Here is a 16,425-nt window from a genome sequence, read left to right on the forward strand (position 1 = left end):
ACTGTCACACCTGCTGCTAGGGTATTACTCAAACCTTTCTAAAAATACAGAGATACCACAGACTGCTTTGATAGGCCACACTGAAATTTCAGTCATCACCTGTCAAATAAGCAGTTCAGCTCAGTTTGGACAGTAGAGTCAACTTTTCAGGATAAACTTTTGCAACTATTCAAACATTTGATGGGATTTCTCCCAAATTTAATCTTTTTAGAAAATGGAAAGGTGATGTACTAATGACAAGAAGCATAACAACATGAACAGAAAAGACACTCATTATCGTGTGTTAGGCTGAGTCCTGCACCTGCTTTATCTCATTTCCTCTACCCAGTGGTACCACGAGTGTTTTCCATCATCCCCGTGAAGATGCTAAGTCTGCAGAGGAGACGTGCCTTCTCCAAAGTCAACAGGTGACCAAGCAGAGATTTAAACTTGGTTTGTGGGATTCCAAAGCCTTCCTTGACCATGAGAGCTAGATTCTTTTGCGAGGGGCTGAAGAAACTTATTTTATGAGTCCATGATTTCTGCTAGCATTGCTAAAAAACTGGAACACTTTTAGATGTGAGCCTTGCAAATCTTGGCCATTTTAAATAAGTAAATTGCTCTCTGAACTTGTCAGAGGCATTCCCATGAAAGCATGGCTTGGGGGCAGGGGACAGTGCTCAGCAGGTGGTTTCTGGCATTTGATGGACCTGGTCATCCCTCACGTTTCTGTGAATCACTAACAGTTCAATCTGGAGGATCTTCAAATTCCTCATCAGTCAAATGTGGTTAATAGTAGTACCATAATAATAAAATAATGGGCTTCTGGAAGGATCAAATGGGACAATATTTTCAAGAGCTTAATATGGTACCTTATTCAGCTTACGTAGTCAGTGTTATCATTGTGAATGAAGCTAATCCTATTTCAAAACAAGATTGTTTTGTTTCTCTACGGTTCTTAAATTCGTATCCCAAACAGTGCTAGCATTTTATATAGTACTCCAATTGGTTAATAAGAAACTCCAAGGTGTACATCATAGCTCATGCCTCTGATCCAAGAGCTTTTGGAAGCTGAGGTGGGAGAACTGCTTGAGGCCAGGAGTTTGGGACTAGCCTGGGCAACATAGCAAGACCCAATCTCTACAAAAATTAAAGAAGTAACTGGGCACATTGGTGCATGACTGTACTCTCAGCTATTTGGGAGGCTGAGACAGGAGGATCTCTTGAGCTCAGGAGTCCAAGGCTTCAGTGGGCTGTGATTTATATCACTGTACTCCAGCTGGGCAACAAAGTAAGACCCTCTCTGTCTCAAAAACAAAGGCCTCCAGAAAAATAATGACTATCCAAATGACAATCCAGCTTTTTACAGAGACTTGGTCACATGGAATGAACACTTGTTTGGTGGAAATATTTCAGTTCCCTGGAGATTGTAGTAACATTTGTACACTTGCATTTGCAGTAACATATGGTACTTCATGGAGGTTGAATAATCCCAAGCTATTGGGTTGTCCAGCCTTGGCTTCAAATTAATTTTCAAGAGCACTTCTCCACCCCAAGTCTCCACCTATGCAACCTGAAGATGCACAGCTGTCTGAGTCTTCATCACAGAGCACACAGGTTGCCTTGAGTACCTGTAGCCAGACAATGGTGTGATCCTTGAGAGATAAGTGATTATTTAGTCCATGATAGCAAGTTAAATGTGGCCCAGGAAGGAGAATGTCAGATGACTAAATAGCAAAAGTCCTGAGTTTCCATACCTGCAAAGATGCTCTGAAATGCCCATGTTCCTGCACAGTGTAAGGCCCTCTTTCTATTCAAACCATAAGTGGGCTAAATGCCATACTTAAGGCTCACAGACTCACAGGCAGGGATTCTGTTGTGCTGGGGGACAACTACAATTTCTTTTTTCACAGACAAGGTCTTTTGCTCTGTCATACAGGCTAAAAGGCTAGAAGGCAGTGGCATGATCATAGTTCACTGTAACCTGTAACCTTCAACACCTGGGCTCAAGCAAACTTCCTACCCCAGCCTCCCTAGTACCTGGGACTAAAAGTGTCACCATACCTGGCTAATGTCTTTTTAACTATTATTTTTTTAAGAGATGAGGACTTGCTATGTTGCCCAGGCTGGTCTCGAACTCCTGGCCTCAAACAATCCTGCTGCCCAGCCTCTCAAGGTACTGGGATTACAGGCGTGAGCCACCACACTTGACTGGCTATTATTTTTTAATCACAGCAACCCTTGGGTAGCAACACTTAGATTAACCTTTGGAAGCCCAGCCCTTCCCTACTTTCAATCCCTGCTGCTCCAGTGGGGTTGACCGGGCTTCGGAGATGAACACTTCACCTGAGTCTCTATAATCTGAGTTGTCCAAATAGTTACAGGATGGGCTGATGGGCACCACCCCCTAGGGCTGGGAATGGCACCCTCAGGAGCCCACAGAGAGGAAGCAGAGCATGGAACCCTATCCAGCGCTGCTTGAAGCCTGCATTTCCCTGTGTTCTTCAGTAAAACAAAACATTTTCTTTGCTGCCTATGGCAGTCTGAGTTGAGTTTCCAATATTTGCATCTGAGAAAAAGATAGAGACCGAACAAGAAGTGGAAACTAGAGGCCCTAGAAGAGAGAGGGACAGAAGACAGTGGCCATTTCTAGGTCATCAGGCATCTCACAAAGAACTCCAACCAGTAAAGACTGTGTAGGCAGGATAAGTCATTTCTTCACATTATAATGAAGATTCAGTATAAGAACTGGATGGCCTAAGTATGTAACAGACAGAGCAAGAGAGGCTGGTTCACAGAGAAGAGAACAAAGATAATACTGACAAGGCAAAGGGGAATCTGAAAAGAGCCAGACTGTAGAGGCCATTTTTTGCCAGAACTTCACCAAAAAGAAATTTGGTTGACGACCTATTTGAATTGCAAGATTTTCTGTTGAGATATTAATGGGATATAATGATACTCTGGGTAACTTCCAGGGCATGAGGCAATGATGCTTTGTTGTGCCGGGGGCCACTGTCATCTCCAGTCACCTCTCAGTTTTGGGTAAAGTGCCCAGTTAGAGAAGTCTTGTCTGGTGTGTTACTGGCTGCCATGTGGACAGGGACCCCCGAATCTCCTCTTCTTAGGAGGACCTCATTGGGTGCACCTGAGAGAAGCTGTCCTCAAAGAACACGGCAGATTTCTCAAGCCTGATCTCTGTCCAGAGTTTGGACCTGACTTTTCTGGAAGTGGAATGGGCCCTTGTTGGGAAAGCATACTGCCCTTAGAAAAGCAGGGCAATGGTCCACATCCCATTATCTCTGGTAGATGGTTATTATATCTGCACTTTTCCAAATATCAAAACCACCTGTCTTTAATATTTAAATACTTGGAAAGTATCCTTGTGGATTAGCTTCCAAATACTGATTTTCTCAAAAATACCTCAGTCAACACGAAAACTGCATTTGCATCCTTTCTGAACTCCAGTCAGGCCCCGCTGCTGAAGATGAGACAGACTAACCTTCCAGGTGGCTGGATCCCTTCCTTCTGGGCTTGAAGACTCTGCTGAGAGAATTCCATCCTTCCCACACAAACCTATAATCTCATAAATTTCAGTAGAATTTCACAAAGTACCCTAGGGTACCTCTCCTGGCCATAACTGTACCTCCCAGGTACTCTAGATCACATACAGATTCCAAAGTTTAGATAAACTGCATCTTCGGTCTCAAAATGGTGGAGTGGTGATGAGAATGTCCACCAATAAAAGATGCAATCCCGTAAGATTCATCTTATTTGCCCCTCAATGGGAATTAAATTTATCAACCATATTGCTAGTCTTGAGTGAAATCTGTCAATCCATGTGGTGGGTCCTTGATGTGCAATGGTTTGTCCAATAGGCACAGATGACACCCAAATAAGCCAGAAGCCACCCTGCCCAGCTGTGCAGCACAGTCAGCAATGTTGGAGTGGGGTAGAAAACCCTCATCCAACCAGAGGATCTGTGAAAGATCAGCTTGTGCACTCAGAGAAACTAGACATGCCTGCTGATCCCTCTGACCATCACAGTCATGAGCACATCCTATACACACCAAACCTCCTTTCTCACAAGTGTCCTGTCTGATAAGCTGTTGCTCCCATCACTCATGAGAGCCTGGGAGGCTATGTGGTTAGGCTGTGTGTTTCTGGGGTACAGGCTGCACATCCATGAATGGGTCTTTCCAGGGCATGCTGTGGGCTTCTATGGGGGAAATTAGGGCAACTCAGCTTCAGATGATTAGTGCCTCTTCTGTTACCTGGCACTGGGCACCATGTTTCAGCCTTCCTGATCTGTGGCCCACACAGGGCACACTAATGGCTCCTAACACCCAATCACTGCTTTCCCAGTGGTGGAACATCCTATTATTCAGCTCATCATCATGTTTTGTGGGCATTTCTTTACTCTGGGTTTCACCTACAAGTTTTAAATATCTTCAAGACACAGGAGTATCATAATCTCTACATCTTTTTATACCTCACAGTGACTCTGGGACAAAGAAATTGTTGGGTAAATAATATATTCAACAGGGTTTAAAGACTGTATGATGTGTTCTATTTTAGCAATATGCTAATTTTTTGTTAATAACAGTAACACCAAACAAAAATAAACTTTTTAGCTATTCTATAACCGCACATGGAGTATCCATTTCCTATCAGCCACAAGTCTGCATGCTTCACATTTGCTCTTAAATCTTCACAGGTAGGAAGAATTATTCCAGCTTACAGATAAGCATACAGAGGCTCAGACCCCAGTCATAGGAAGGGGCAGACTTAGAATTCAAATAAGCCTCTGACTGGCATGAGAGCCAGTGTTTTTTGCCTAGATTGTACAGTAGTAAGGCCTAGAGAGGTGTTTTAAATATTTAAGCTTGCCCTTATCAGTGGCAACCCATTGCATTTAGGATAAAATGAAAAACCCCAATGTGGTGCAAGCCTGGTGTGCAATCCAGAACTTAAACCAAAAACCCTTGCTATTATTTTTCAGGTTCAAGGTGGATTCCAGCTTACTGTACAGAGAAAGCCTGTGTTTTGTTTCTTACCTGCACATGGTCTTTGTATAAAGATGCATATAGCTCTTGTCCTCTTCTTCTGTAGTTCTCTATACATGACACAAAATCCTGGAGAAAGGAGAAAAGAAGTCACAGCTTAATGATAGTTGTGATTTTATTTTATTTTACTATATTTTTTGAGACCAGGTCTCTGTCTGTCACACAGGATGGAGTGCAGTGGTACAATCTCAGCTCACTGCAGCCTCCACCTCCTGGGTTCAAGTGAGTCTTCTGCCTCAGTCTCCCAACTAGCTGGGATTACAGGCACCCACCACTATGCGTGGCTTATTTTTGTATTTTTAGTAGAGACAGGCTTCACTACATTGGCCAGGCTGCTCTTGAACTCCTGACCTCAGATGATCCACCTGCCTTATCATCCCAAAGTGCTCGGATTACAGGCATGAGCAATAGTTGTGATTTTAGATAAGAATTTCTCTATACTGATGAATTGGCAGAGGAAATAATGGTTACAGAATTTGTTGGTCAATTAGATTTATATAAATACAGGCTTCGCCTATGCTGACACACTCACCTATGAATACATTCACATATTTGTTTAAGGATTGCTTCCATCTCCATCTATGATGAGCTACTTTGCAGCTCAACCTTCCTCCTAAGAATGACTGAAAAGACATAGATTTGGACAATTTGCTTTAAGACAGCAGAGAGCTACCAAGAGAGCTGAGATTTGAGAAGCCAAGATTCTGAAGAGGGACTCACTGAGGTGTGCCCAACATTTTTGCTTTTTTATATTTCGTGGACCTTGAGATATATGCAAATTTTCAAATAACTCAAGAGGCTGAGAAGCTGAGGCCACAAAACAAACTTTGGTAAATTTAAAAGAATAGACATAATACAAAGCATGTCTTTTAATCACAATGGAACACATTTTGAAATCAATTAGCACAAAGAAATTTGGCAAACTCAAAAATAAGTGTAGATTAAAAAATGCATTCCTAAGTAATTAATGGGTCAAAGAAGAAATCAAAAGGGAACTTTCTGAGATAAATAAAAATAAAGACACAACGTACCAAAACACAGGCTATAACTAAAGCAGAGCACAGAGGGAAACTCATAGTTGTAAATGCCAGTATTATGAAACAAAGAAATACCTTAAATCAACTTAAGACACTGGGGGAAAAAAGGAGAAAACTAAATCTAAAGCAAACAGAGGAAGGGGAAAAATAAATTTAATGCAGAAAGTAATGAATTACTGAATAGAAAAACAATAAATAAAATTAATGAAACCGAAATCTGGTACTTTGGAAAGATTGACAGAATTGGTGGTCTTTATTTAGGTTAACCAAGAAAAAAGAGAAAAGGCTTAAATTAATATACTGGGATCAGAAATGAAAGAGGAGACATTACTACTGACCTTACTGAATTTTTTCAAAGGATTATAAAAAATACTATGAACAATTTTATGCCAATAAATTAAATAGCTTAGATTATATGAACAAAGTCCTAGAAAGACATAAATTGCCAAAACTGACTCAAGAAGAAATTGACAATTGGAATTTACCAATAACAAGAAAATAAATTGAATTAGTAAAACAGCAACATAGACAAAACCTACCCCCAAGGAGAAGCCCAGACCAGACCCAGATAGCTTCACTGCTGAATCTTAACCACCACTTAGTGAAGCACTAACAGTAGTTTTTCAAAAACTCTTCTAAGAATTAGAAGAGGAAGGGACACTTATCAACATGTTTTATGGGACCAGTTATTACACTGATACAGAAGACAGACAAAGGTTTCACATGAGAACTACAGACCAGTCTCTCATATAAATATGAATATAGAAATCCTCAACAAAATATCAGCAAACTTAGTCCAGCAACATACAAAAGAATTATATACCATGACCAAGTGAGATTTAGCTTAGTCATGCAGAGTTGGCTTAACAACTGAAAATAATTAATGTATTACACCACAAAATAGAACAAATAACAGAAACCACACAATCATTTCAATAGACACTGAAAAAAATGACATAAATCTAAAACTCTTTTTTTTTTTTTTTTGAGACGGAGTTTCGCTCTTGCTACCTAGGCTGGAGTGAATGGTGCGATCTCGGCTCACCACAACCTCCGCCTCCTGGGATCAGGCAATTCTCCTGCCTCAGCCTCTTGAGTAGCTGGGATTACAGGCACGTGCCACCATGCCCAGCTAATTTTTTGTATTTTTAGTAGAGACGGGGTTTCACCATGTTGACCAGGATGGTCTTGATCTCTTGACCTTGTGATCCACCCGCCTCGGCCTCCCAAAGTGCTGGAATTACAGGCGTGAGCCACCACGCCTGGCCCTAAAACTCATTTATGACAAGAAGTCAACCAACTGGGGGAAAAAATAATTTTCTGAATCTCATAAAAGGTAACTACAAAAAGTCACAGGCAACATTGCACAACATTATACTTGACGGTGAAGGACTAAATGTTCCTTAACATCAGGAACAAGACAGGATGTCCACTCTCAACACATCTAGACAGTGATGTACTGAAGGGTCTAGACAGGACAAGTAGGCAAGAAAGAGAAATAAAAGGCATCCAAATTGAAAGAGAAGAAAAACATCTTTTTTCACAGATAGTAGGATTCTATATGTAGAAAATCCCAAATAATTCATAAAGGAACTACTAGAACCAATAAATGAATTAAACAAAGTTTCAATATACAAGATTAAAACACACAAATCCACCACTAATTATTAACACTAATTAGTGTTCCTATCCACCACTAATGAACAATCCAAAAAATAAATTAAGAAACCAATTCCACTTATAACATCATCAAAAGAATGAAATGCCTAGGAATACATTTAACCAAGTTGAAAAACTTGTACATTGATAACAAGACAACACTCAAAGAAATTTTTAAAGACCTCAATTAATAGAAAGACATCCCATGTTGATGGTAACAATTGTTACCTCATATTGTTAAAATGTCAATACTACCTAATATCATCTACAGAATTAACAATCCCTATCCAATTCCAATGACCCCTCTTTTTGCAAAAATTGAAAAGCCAATCCTCAAGATCATATGAAATTACAAGGGACCCCCAAAACCAAACCAATATTAAAAAAAAAAAACTTATTTCAAAGCAATGGTAAACAAGGCAGTGCAGCATCGGCATAAGAATAGAAATATAGATCAAATAAATAAAAAACAATTTGCCTATATCCAATTTTTTTTACAAAGGTGCCAAAGCTATTCAACGGGGATGGAATAGTCTTTTTAACAAATGGTGAAGGAAAACTAAATAGCCATATGCAAAACAAATAAAATTAAACCTTACCTTATAACATACAAAAATTAACTAAAATGAAACAAAAACCTGAATATAGGAGCTAAAACTATAAAACTCTTAGAAGAAAACTTAAAAGTAAATCTGCATGATCTCAGATTTGGCATTTGTCAGATTTAGATTTGACACCAAAAGCATAAGCAACAATAAAAGTGTTATGGTTAGGCTTTGTGTTCCTGCTCGAATCTCATCTTGAATTATAATCCCCCACGGGTAACTCAAACTGCAGAAAACGAAACTGTGAGTCAGAGGAGACTACTGCACTCATTCAAAATGTTGTGTTTATACATAAGAGGTCTGTTATTTCTATTATTGTTATTTAAAGTAAATTAACACATGCATTATTTTTTAAATTGTTTTTATTTATAATAAGGCAAATAGCAGTACATAAAATATGCATAAGCAAAAGCTCTCTGGAGTCCCTAATAATTTTAAGAAAGTGAATGGGTCATGAGACCAAAGAGTTGGAGTACTGTTGCCCTACCACTGAGAAAACAAGTGAGCCAGTACCAGGACAAACTGTACAAACGTAATTTGCAGTGGTATAAGCCAGACCAAATTTTATATATATGTTATTTCATTTATATAAAATTTGAAATGTGGTAAACTAATTTATGATATTACATACTAAAAGAGTGACTACTTTAGAGGGAAAAGGTGCTAGTGACTGGAAGGAGGCATGGTCAGGAATGCTACTGGGTACCATTAATGTTGTTTTCTTTTTAAAAAAATTGGGTGGTTATTACATGTTCACTTTGTTAAAATTTTTAAATCTGTATATTTGTGATCCAATCACTTTTTGTATATTATCCTCCAATAAAATAAAAAAGTGTTTGCTGGCAAACACTAAAAAATATGAAAACAATATCATTTTAAAAACCCAATTACTGTTTTAGAGTAAGGGGAATAGGGTGATTTTATTCTTTTTCTTTTCTTTCATTTTTTTTTGCAGTTTTTTTCAATATTATTGTTACATTGTTTATAAACATTTAAAAGTAAAACAATCATTATGAGCATCACAAGTGACATAAAATGCTGAAAATTTTGACTAATTCTACAACTAAGGCAAAAGCCCGGACTTTTTTCTATTATGATACTTCAGAGACATGCAGTAGAAATACAGGACTCTTAGGGAACCTTGGATGCAAAGCAGCTCCCTTCAAATAAATGGGCTATCTTGCAGCAGAGAGATAGGCCTTGTAGTGATCATACCTGCAGGTTAAGTCGGCCCAGGGTAGGGAGGTTCAGGCAGGCTAACTTCATTGTATTAGCACAAAAGTGCTCATGTTCTGAGCACTGTGGAATAAGAGTGTGTGAGGTAGAAAGCACAGAAGTACAGACACCTCGGTTTTTGGTTCTTGGTCGTCCTATTACAGGGGAGATCACTTACTCTTTCTGAAACTAAATATATCACCCCAAAAAATGAGGTTACTAGGACCCCTCTGTTATGAAGTGAGGATGAGACAGTAGAATGAAAATATTTGTAAACTGCAGAGGATCACCTAGTGAGACCGTTGGAGTGTAAAATATTGAAGTCATGAATAGGATCAGTTGACAAAAAGAGACTCAGGGCCAGGTACAGTGGCTCATGCCTGTAATCCCAGCATATTGGGAGGCTGAGGTGGATGGATCGCTGGAGCTCACAAGTTTGAGACCAGCCTGGGCAACATGGCAAAACCCTGTCATTTTTTATTTAATATTTTTGATAGCTACAAAAAATACAAAAACTAGCTGGGCATGGTGATGCACGCCTGTGGTCCCAGCTACTCAGGAGACTGAGGTGGGAGGATGGCTTGAACCCCAGTGGTAGAGTTGCAGTGAGCTGAGATCACACCACTGTACTCCAGTCTTGTTAATAGAGCCAGATCTTGTTTAAAAAAAAATGTTCTATGAGTTCAGTTATAAACATCTTCATGCTTCGACTAAATATCTTAAATACCTTGTCTACAATAGCTGCAGCCCAGAGTTGGTTATACTCTGGCTCAGATTCTCCATTCCGGGCTTCAAAGTTACTCTCTGTTGTTAAGTTCTACAGATATTCATTGAGCACTTACTATTTTCCAGGCACTAGAGTACAAAGATGAACCCCATACCTGGCTTCATAGGGCCTAATGAACGGGCAGATTGCTATAAGCTTACATGGTCAATGTTGAGGCAGAGACGACACAGTGACACAAATACAGTGAGGGGGTTCACAGAAGAGGGGATCTGGCATAATCCAGTGTTCAGAAGGTTGAGATGTGGCTTTCGCTGAATCTTGAATGAGAGCTTTTAAACAGAAGCCTGATGTGGTTCCATTCTCTGATTTTAACATTTTTGATTTAATATTTTCGATAGCTTACACCAACAGTAATTTGGAGAATGGATTGAATGAATGCAGGTCATGACAGTCCAGGTGACAGTTCACACCGTGGACTCAGTATTGTGGAAGACCCACACTTGAGAACTATCTGGAGAGTAAGTTGTAGGAATTATTGATTGCATTAGAGGGCAAGCAGTACTGCCAAATTTCTGGTTTGCTTGATTGAGTGGATTCAGTTAGATAAACTAAAAAAAGTTAAGAGATCATAAAAATAAGAGCAAGTTTGTGTGACATGAAGACATTTGAATTTGAAGTGTCGTGGCACAGCGGGATATCCCTAGAAGAAAGCTCAGGAGAGGGGTCTGCAGTCAATGTAGACCTGCGAGTCATTAGCAACCACCAGGTGACAGAGACCCCTGAGAGATAATAAGATCCTTCAAGGAGAGTAAGGACAGACAAGGTCAGAAACTTGGGGAACACCAGCAAAGTTTAGGCCAAGAGGAGAAGGGCTAAAGAGGCTTGAGGAAAATCATGAAAACTGGGGGTGCTTTAAGCATGGTGAATACATCAGAGAAGCCCAGTAAGATGAGGCCTGAAAATGTTCAGTGGGTTTGGCTATAGAAATGAGTCATTGGTAATTTTTGCAAGAATCATTTCAGAGGAGTGATCAAACAACAATGGGTCCATTCAAGATCTGGAGATAAGGACATGAAGAAAGAGCATACCATATATTAGAGGTTGAGAGGAGCTTGGCAGTGGACAAGAGAAGGTCAAAAAGCAAAGGAAAGAGAAAGGAACTGAGGGATCAGGTTCTAAAGGAGAAGAAAAGAAAGGATGGGACACATAGCCCATGCAGCAGCTGAGCTGAGCGATGGGAAGGGGAGAGGCTGTTCAGGCCAGGAGCTTGCAGGAAGAGCTTGAAGATGTCTGCGGATGGGGATGAGGCTGTAGCTGGTGCATGGGAGAGTGAGGTGGTTCACACCTCATGGCTTCCATTTCCAGAGTGTAGTAGGAGGCAAAATGACTGCTTCCTCTGAAAGTTGAGCAGCGTCTCGAACAGAGTGGTGAATGCTTGGGAGAATGGGACAGGGAACAGACTGAGAGCACATCAGTGGATTATCTAAGAGTATAGATAACCCAAATAGATATCACCCCTTAGTCTGTTCTGTCAACATTACTTCCAATTAACTATCATGCACATAGAACTTTAGGCTCATAAAGAAGTTTTAAATGTGCATGTGCACATTTAAAATGTATCCTCTTGAAAAATGTATATGATTACTCTCATTTTACAGAAGAGGATATCGAGGCCAATTGGGGATAAGTGACTCTGTCGATACAGGAAGTGGCAGAGTCGGAAGATGAGTCTTTGGACTCTGTCACTGTAAGAGTCTGTCTCTCATGCATTTCCACCGGGCATATCTCCACCTTCCCACTGACCTTTAAGTCCTTTACACCTTGGAGAGTTGTCACACTCAGGGATGTGGAGACAGTAAGAAGGAGATCTGGGTCAGGTCAAGGGCAGAGGCCCAGCTGCCTAGACAGCAGTGAACATAGCATATTGAGCAGGGACAGATTCAGAGCAGAGTGCTGCATTGCTTATTGGGGCTAAATAGCCTTTGCTTAGCAACCACCAGCACATTAAAAAGTTTGAGAACCTCTGGAGTAGAACAAAGGGCCTCTAAGAGCTGTTTGGAGATTTGAGAGGCAAAGCGGGTCTGGACCCTGCTCTCCCAGTGTCTCCTCAGGGAAGGGCTTGGCTGCAAGAGACAAATCAGAACTTGGAATGGGAAACTGGGCACAGTCCACTTGAGGGTCACTTCTAAGTGGACTCACTAGTGGTGCCCACCTTTGCCAGGGGCACCCTTAGGGCTGGCCAGCTGCTGGTACACTACTGACCAAGCTGTCCCACAGGAAACACCCGCAAACCGCTGATGACAGTCATTACTTTTGTTTGTTTAAAGCATCATTAGTCCTGTAATTACAGTTGTGTGACCTCACAAATGTGAGAAAGGCTGATATGTGAAGGCAGCCGCTCAAATCCTGCTCAAGAACTTGGTGCCAGGACAACAGTTACAGGTCCTAGTCTCTCCAGCCATGCACTACATGTCACGTCTGGAACTAAACTCAGAAGGGAGGGACGTGGAGTCCTCACCTGCACCGTAATGGACATGAACAGACATGTGATTACCATTTCATCCTTTGATTCATGTTTCTCACTGCCATTCATTTATCCCAAGAAAATAATAAGATATTTGCACAAATAGTGAACGTTTGTCACCATCCTATTGATAGCGGCACAAAATGAAACAATTTAAGCATCTGCACACGGGGGATGGTCCATCCCTGTGATAGAGCGCTGTACAGTCAGCACAAATCAAGTTCTCATCGACAGCTGCCCCCCGCCGTGCAGCACCTTGGCATCCCCTTTAGGTGGACACTGTCCTGACCCTAGATGGATGACTTGAACAGTGGAGCAAAGTGTGGATTTCAATTTCCTTTTGCCATTCTGGCCAGATCCCTTTGTGTACAACCTACATAATCATGCACAGCAACCCTGGCATCAAAAAGGACCTATTGATGGGCACCCGGTTCTTGCTATATCAAGATTTTAAAAGGAGGCTATAAAACAGTACTCTTACAAGAACAACAATTAAATCTGTGTATATTTGCCTAGGAAAGAAATACTAACAGAATACACAATGTGCTGGCCATTAGTGTTGTTTGTCAAATATTTCCAGGTCTTTATTCCTATAGGTAATTGACATGTTGAAACTTCCTGCTACCTTTGATCCAGGTGAGGCCAGGGAGGGATGTGCAGAGCTTGAAAGCAATTTGCTAATCTCTCTTTCTTTTTTAGCTCTGTGTGGCAACACTTAATGTTCTAGACAGTGGCTGCACCATGAGCTACTGTCATTGAGTGAAAATAAGGTATACAGAGTCCCGGGCCAACTCACAGGGTACTCATAGCACAGGTGAGAAATAAGCATTTGCTATTTTAGGCCAGATAGACTTGGGAGTTTTTGTTACTGTAACATAGCCTAAGACTTTCTGAGTAATATACACACCAAAAATGTTAGAAAGGGTTATCGTGGAATTATATTAAAACAGTTGTGAGCAGGAAAAAATTGAGATCAAGACAGTTATGATAAAAGCACGTATGAGATCAGTTAAATACTATGAGCAAAAAGCTGGAACCATTTGAGCAACGAGATAAGTAACTTAATGGGCTTAATGGATTATAGCCCAAACTCTAAAATAAATGTGAATGGATCTCCACTGACATAAATAAGATTAAAGAACTAAATGGAGAAAAAGAGACAAAACTTCCTTACAGAAGAATTTTAAATTATATACTTAAAATTGGAGCTTAATTGCTCATGTCCCTTGAAGGTGGGATGGATTTAATGACTTGATTCCAAAGAATCAAGTGTGGAAAGGCAGAAATAGTAACTTTACCATAGAGGAATCTGACAGACACCACCTTATCTCCATGATAAAGGCTAACATCAACAGTGATGATGTAATAGGGACATCGTGTATCCCCTGATAGCATCCAGTGAGACCGAGCACACCATCTTTGTGGATGTCCTTCCAAAAACCCATAACTTCAGGCTGATCATGAAAAAAACATGAAGCGAACCAAATTCGAGGGACATTCTAGAAAATGTCTGACCATACTCCTCAACACTGTCAAAATCACAGAAAACAAGGAGTATCTGAGAAATTGTCACAAACCAGAGGAGACTAAGGAGACAGGATAACTGAATGCAACGTGGTACCCTGGATTGAGTTCTGGGTTAGCAGAAAAACTGATGAAATCAAAATATAGTCTGGTGGTTAGTTAATAGTAACATAACAATGTAAATTTCTTAGCTTTGACAAATGTGCCGTGGTAATAAGATATTAACAATAGGGAAAACTGGATGGGGAGGACATGGACGTAGCGAATGTGAATATGGAAAGTATCCCAAAATAAGAAACAATTTTCTAAATCACAGTGGCAATTCATTCACCCAACCCTCCATCCTAAGCCCCATTGTGAAGCCGGGATGGAGAATGGGAGTCTCTGCTTCCTCAAGGAGACAACATGGCACAGTCTCTCCTGCCTGTCAACTGCTCATTGTATGAAATGTAATTCTCCTGTTTAAAAACAATTCTTTTGGGGCATATGTTGTCCGCTGAAATTGCACAAGCCAGTCACTTCATCTGTTACGTAGCAAAGAAAGACTGACTGATGGACAAAATAGTGGAAATGCTGCCTGGTGGCTGTGCAGAAAGACAGTGCAGAATTCACCAAACTGCAGATGGTCGTGTATTCTATGGAGAGTTTCAGAGAATGCTGAGTATTGCTGACAATTTGATTTCCATTTTATAAATAGACTTTAGAACTTAACTCCATATAACATGTAACTCCACAGGCTGTCTTCTTTATAATTTTTTAAAAAGTTTCTGTGTATTCACTAACAAAAAAATTCCATAAAAGAAAGCAAAGGCCATGCCGCTTGATTTTAATATCCACTCCAGATTCCATTAGCATCTGACTCTCCCTGACCAAAAAGAGATTCCAGTTATGCTCAGGTGATCCCTCATCCAGGAGGGCAGAGTGAAACTGCTGCGAGGAATATACTTCCCCGAGAAATCCCAAGTCCTCACTGGTCACGCTCATTGGATGCAATGGTCCCCCACTGGTCATCTGCCCTGCACCAGTGCTGGCTGAGAGGATGAGGGATCTGGTGACCACACAGTTGCATCAGTGAGGAGCAGAGAAGCCACACCCATGCGAGCACTCTGTGGTTATCATGCAAACTAATCATTGTTATGAATACTCTTTCCCAGCATGCCTCCTGGGGTGCCGCAGCGGTAGGTACGCTCTGCTGGAGCAGTGCTCTGTGTCACCATGAGGGAGTTCCCCACCAGACCCCAGAATCAGCTCCTCAAGGGCATGATCCAGGGCTTATCAAGAGGAGGCAGTGATCAAACTTTGAGGGACTGAAAATAAGCTCCCAGACCTTCTTCACACACTCAGGCCCAAATCTCCACAGCAGGTCATCCCCCAGGTAGAATAAAACACCCCAGGGGTCAGGGTTAAAGAGACCCAGCAGGACCTGCTGACAACACCTGCCCTGCTTGGAGCAGGGTCAGGGTGAGGCAGCTCCTCACCTTGTTTAAGTCCATCTGCAATGCAGTCTTTTGCTAGGTGCAGAGGATCCAGTCAACAGATGACCTAAGCAGTTCTATTACGTACCCTCCACGGAAGGCTGGCATATCCACTTTGGAATACAAGTTCTTAGTAGAGGTCTGGTTTTAGTTGAATGAAAGAAGCAATTAATGAGAAAACCATGAAATGAAATGCTGCCCCCGTTTGTTGGTAAATCATGTGTATATTACCCTTATACAAGCCCAGAAAATGCTGGCAGACCTTGAGGAAGAAGGCACAGTGTGTACTGAGTGATGGGCCAGCCTGGGCTCTGTGGCCAGCCATGGTCGGGGTGCAGGGGTCTTTGGGGGACATCTAGATGGATGACTCAGGCCAGAAAAGGCTCTTTTCTCTGAGTGTCCAGGTAATTGCACTTTTCTCTGCTATGGAGATGCAGCCCCTGGATTCTTAATAAATGTCAAGCAATACCAGAGTCATAATCATATTTCCATCTATAATGACAAACAACTGGTGCTCCGAGTGGGTGAAGAGGGACCAGACCACCACGGCGCAATTCATCTCTTGTTAAATTCACTCACATATTAATTTCTGAGATGAACAGTGGTTTCTAATTTGT

The 16,425-nt window shown here is 41.1% G+C and overlaps 1 protein-coding gene across 4 annotated transcripts in view; it reads right to left on the bottom strand.

The window, feature by feature from the left end:
• The window catches only part of WDFY4 (WDFY family member 4), a 285,801-nt gene that overhangs the window by 109,972 nt on the left and 159,404 nt on the right, over positions 1–16,425 (bottom strand). For all 4 annotated transcript variants that reach the window (XM_035267709.3, XM_078343959.1, XM_035267708.3 and 1 more), the window contains one exon: positions 5,034–5,111. In XM_035267709.3, the coding sequence (XP_035123600.3) occupies positions 5,034–5,111 (78 nt within the window). The remainder of the gene's footprint in view (positions 1–5,033; positions 5,112–16,425) is intronic.

The sequence above is a fragment of the Callithrix jacchus genome, chromosome 12 (assembly GCF_049354715.1).
Source record: "Callithrix jacchus isolate 240 chromosome 12, calJac240_pri, whole genome shotgun sequence".
Lineage (NCBI taxonomy): Eukaryota > Metazoa > Chordata > Mammalia > Primates > Cebidae > Callithrix > Callithrix jacchus.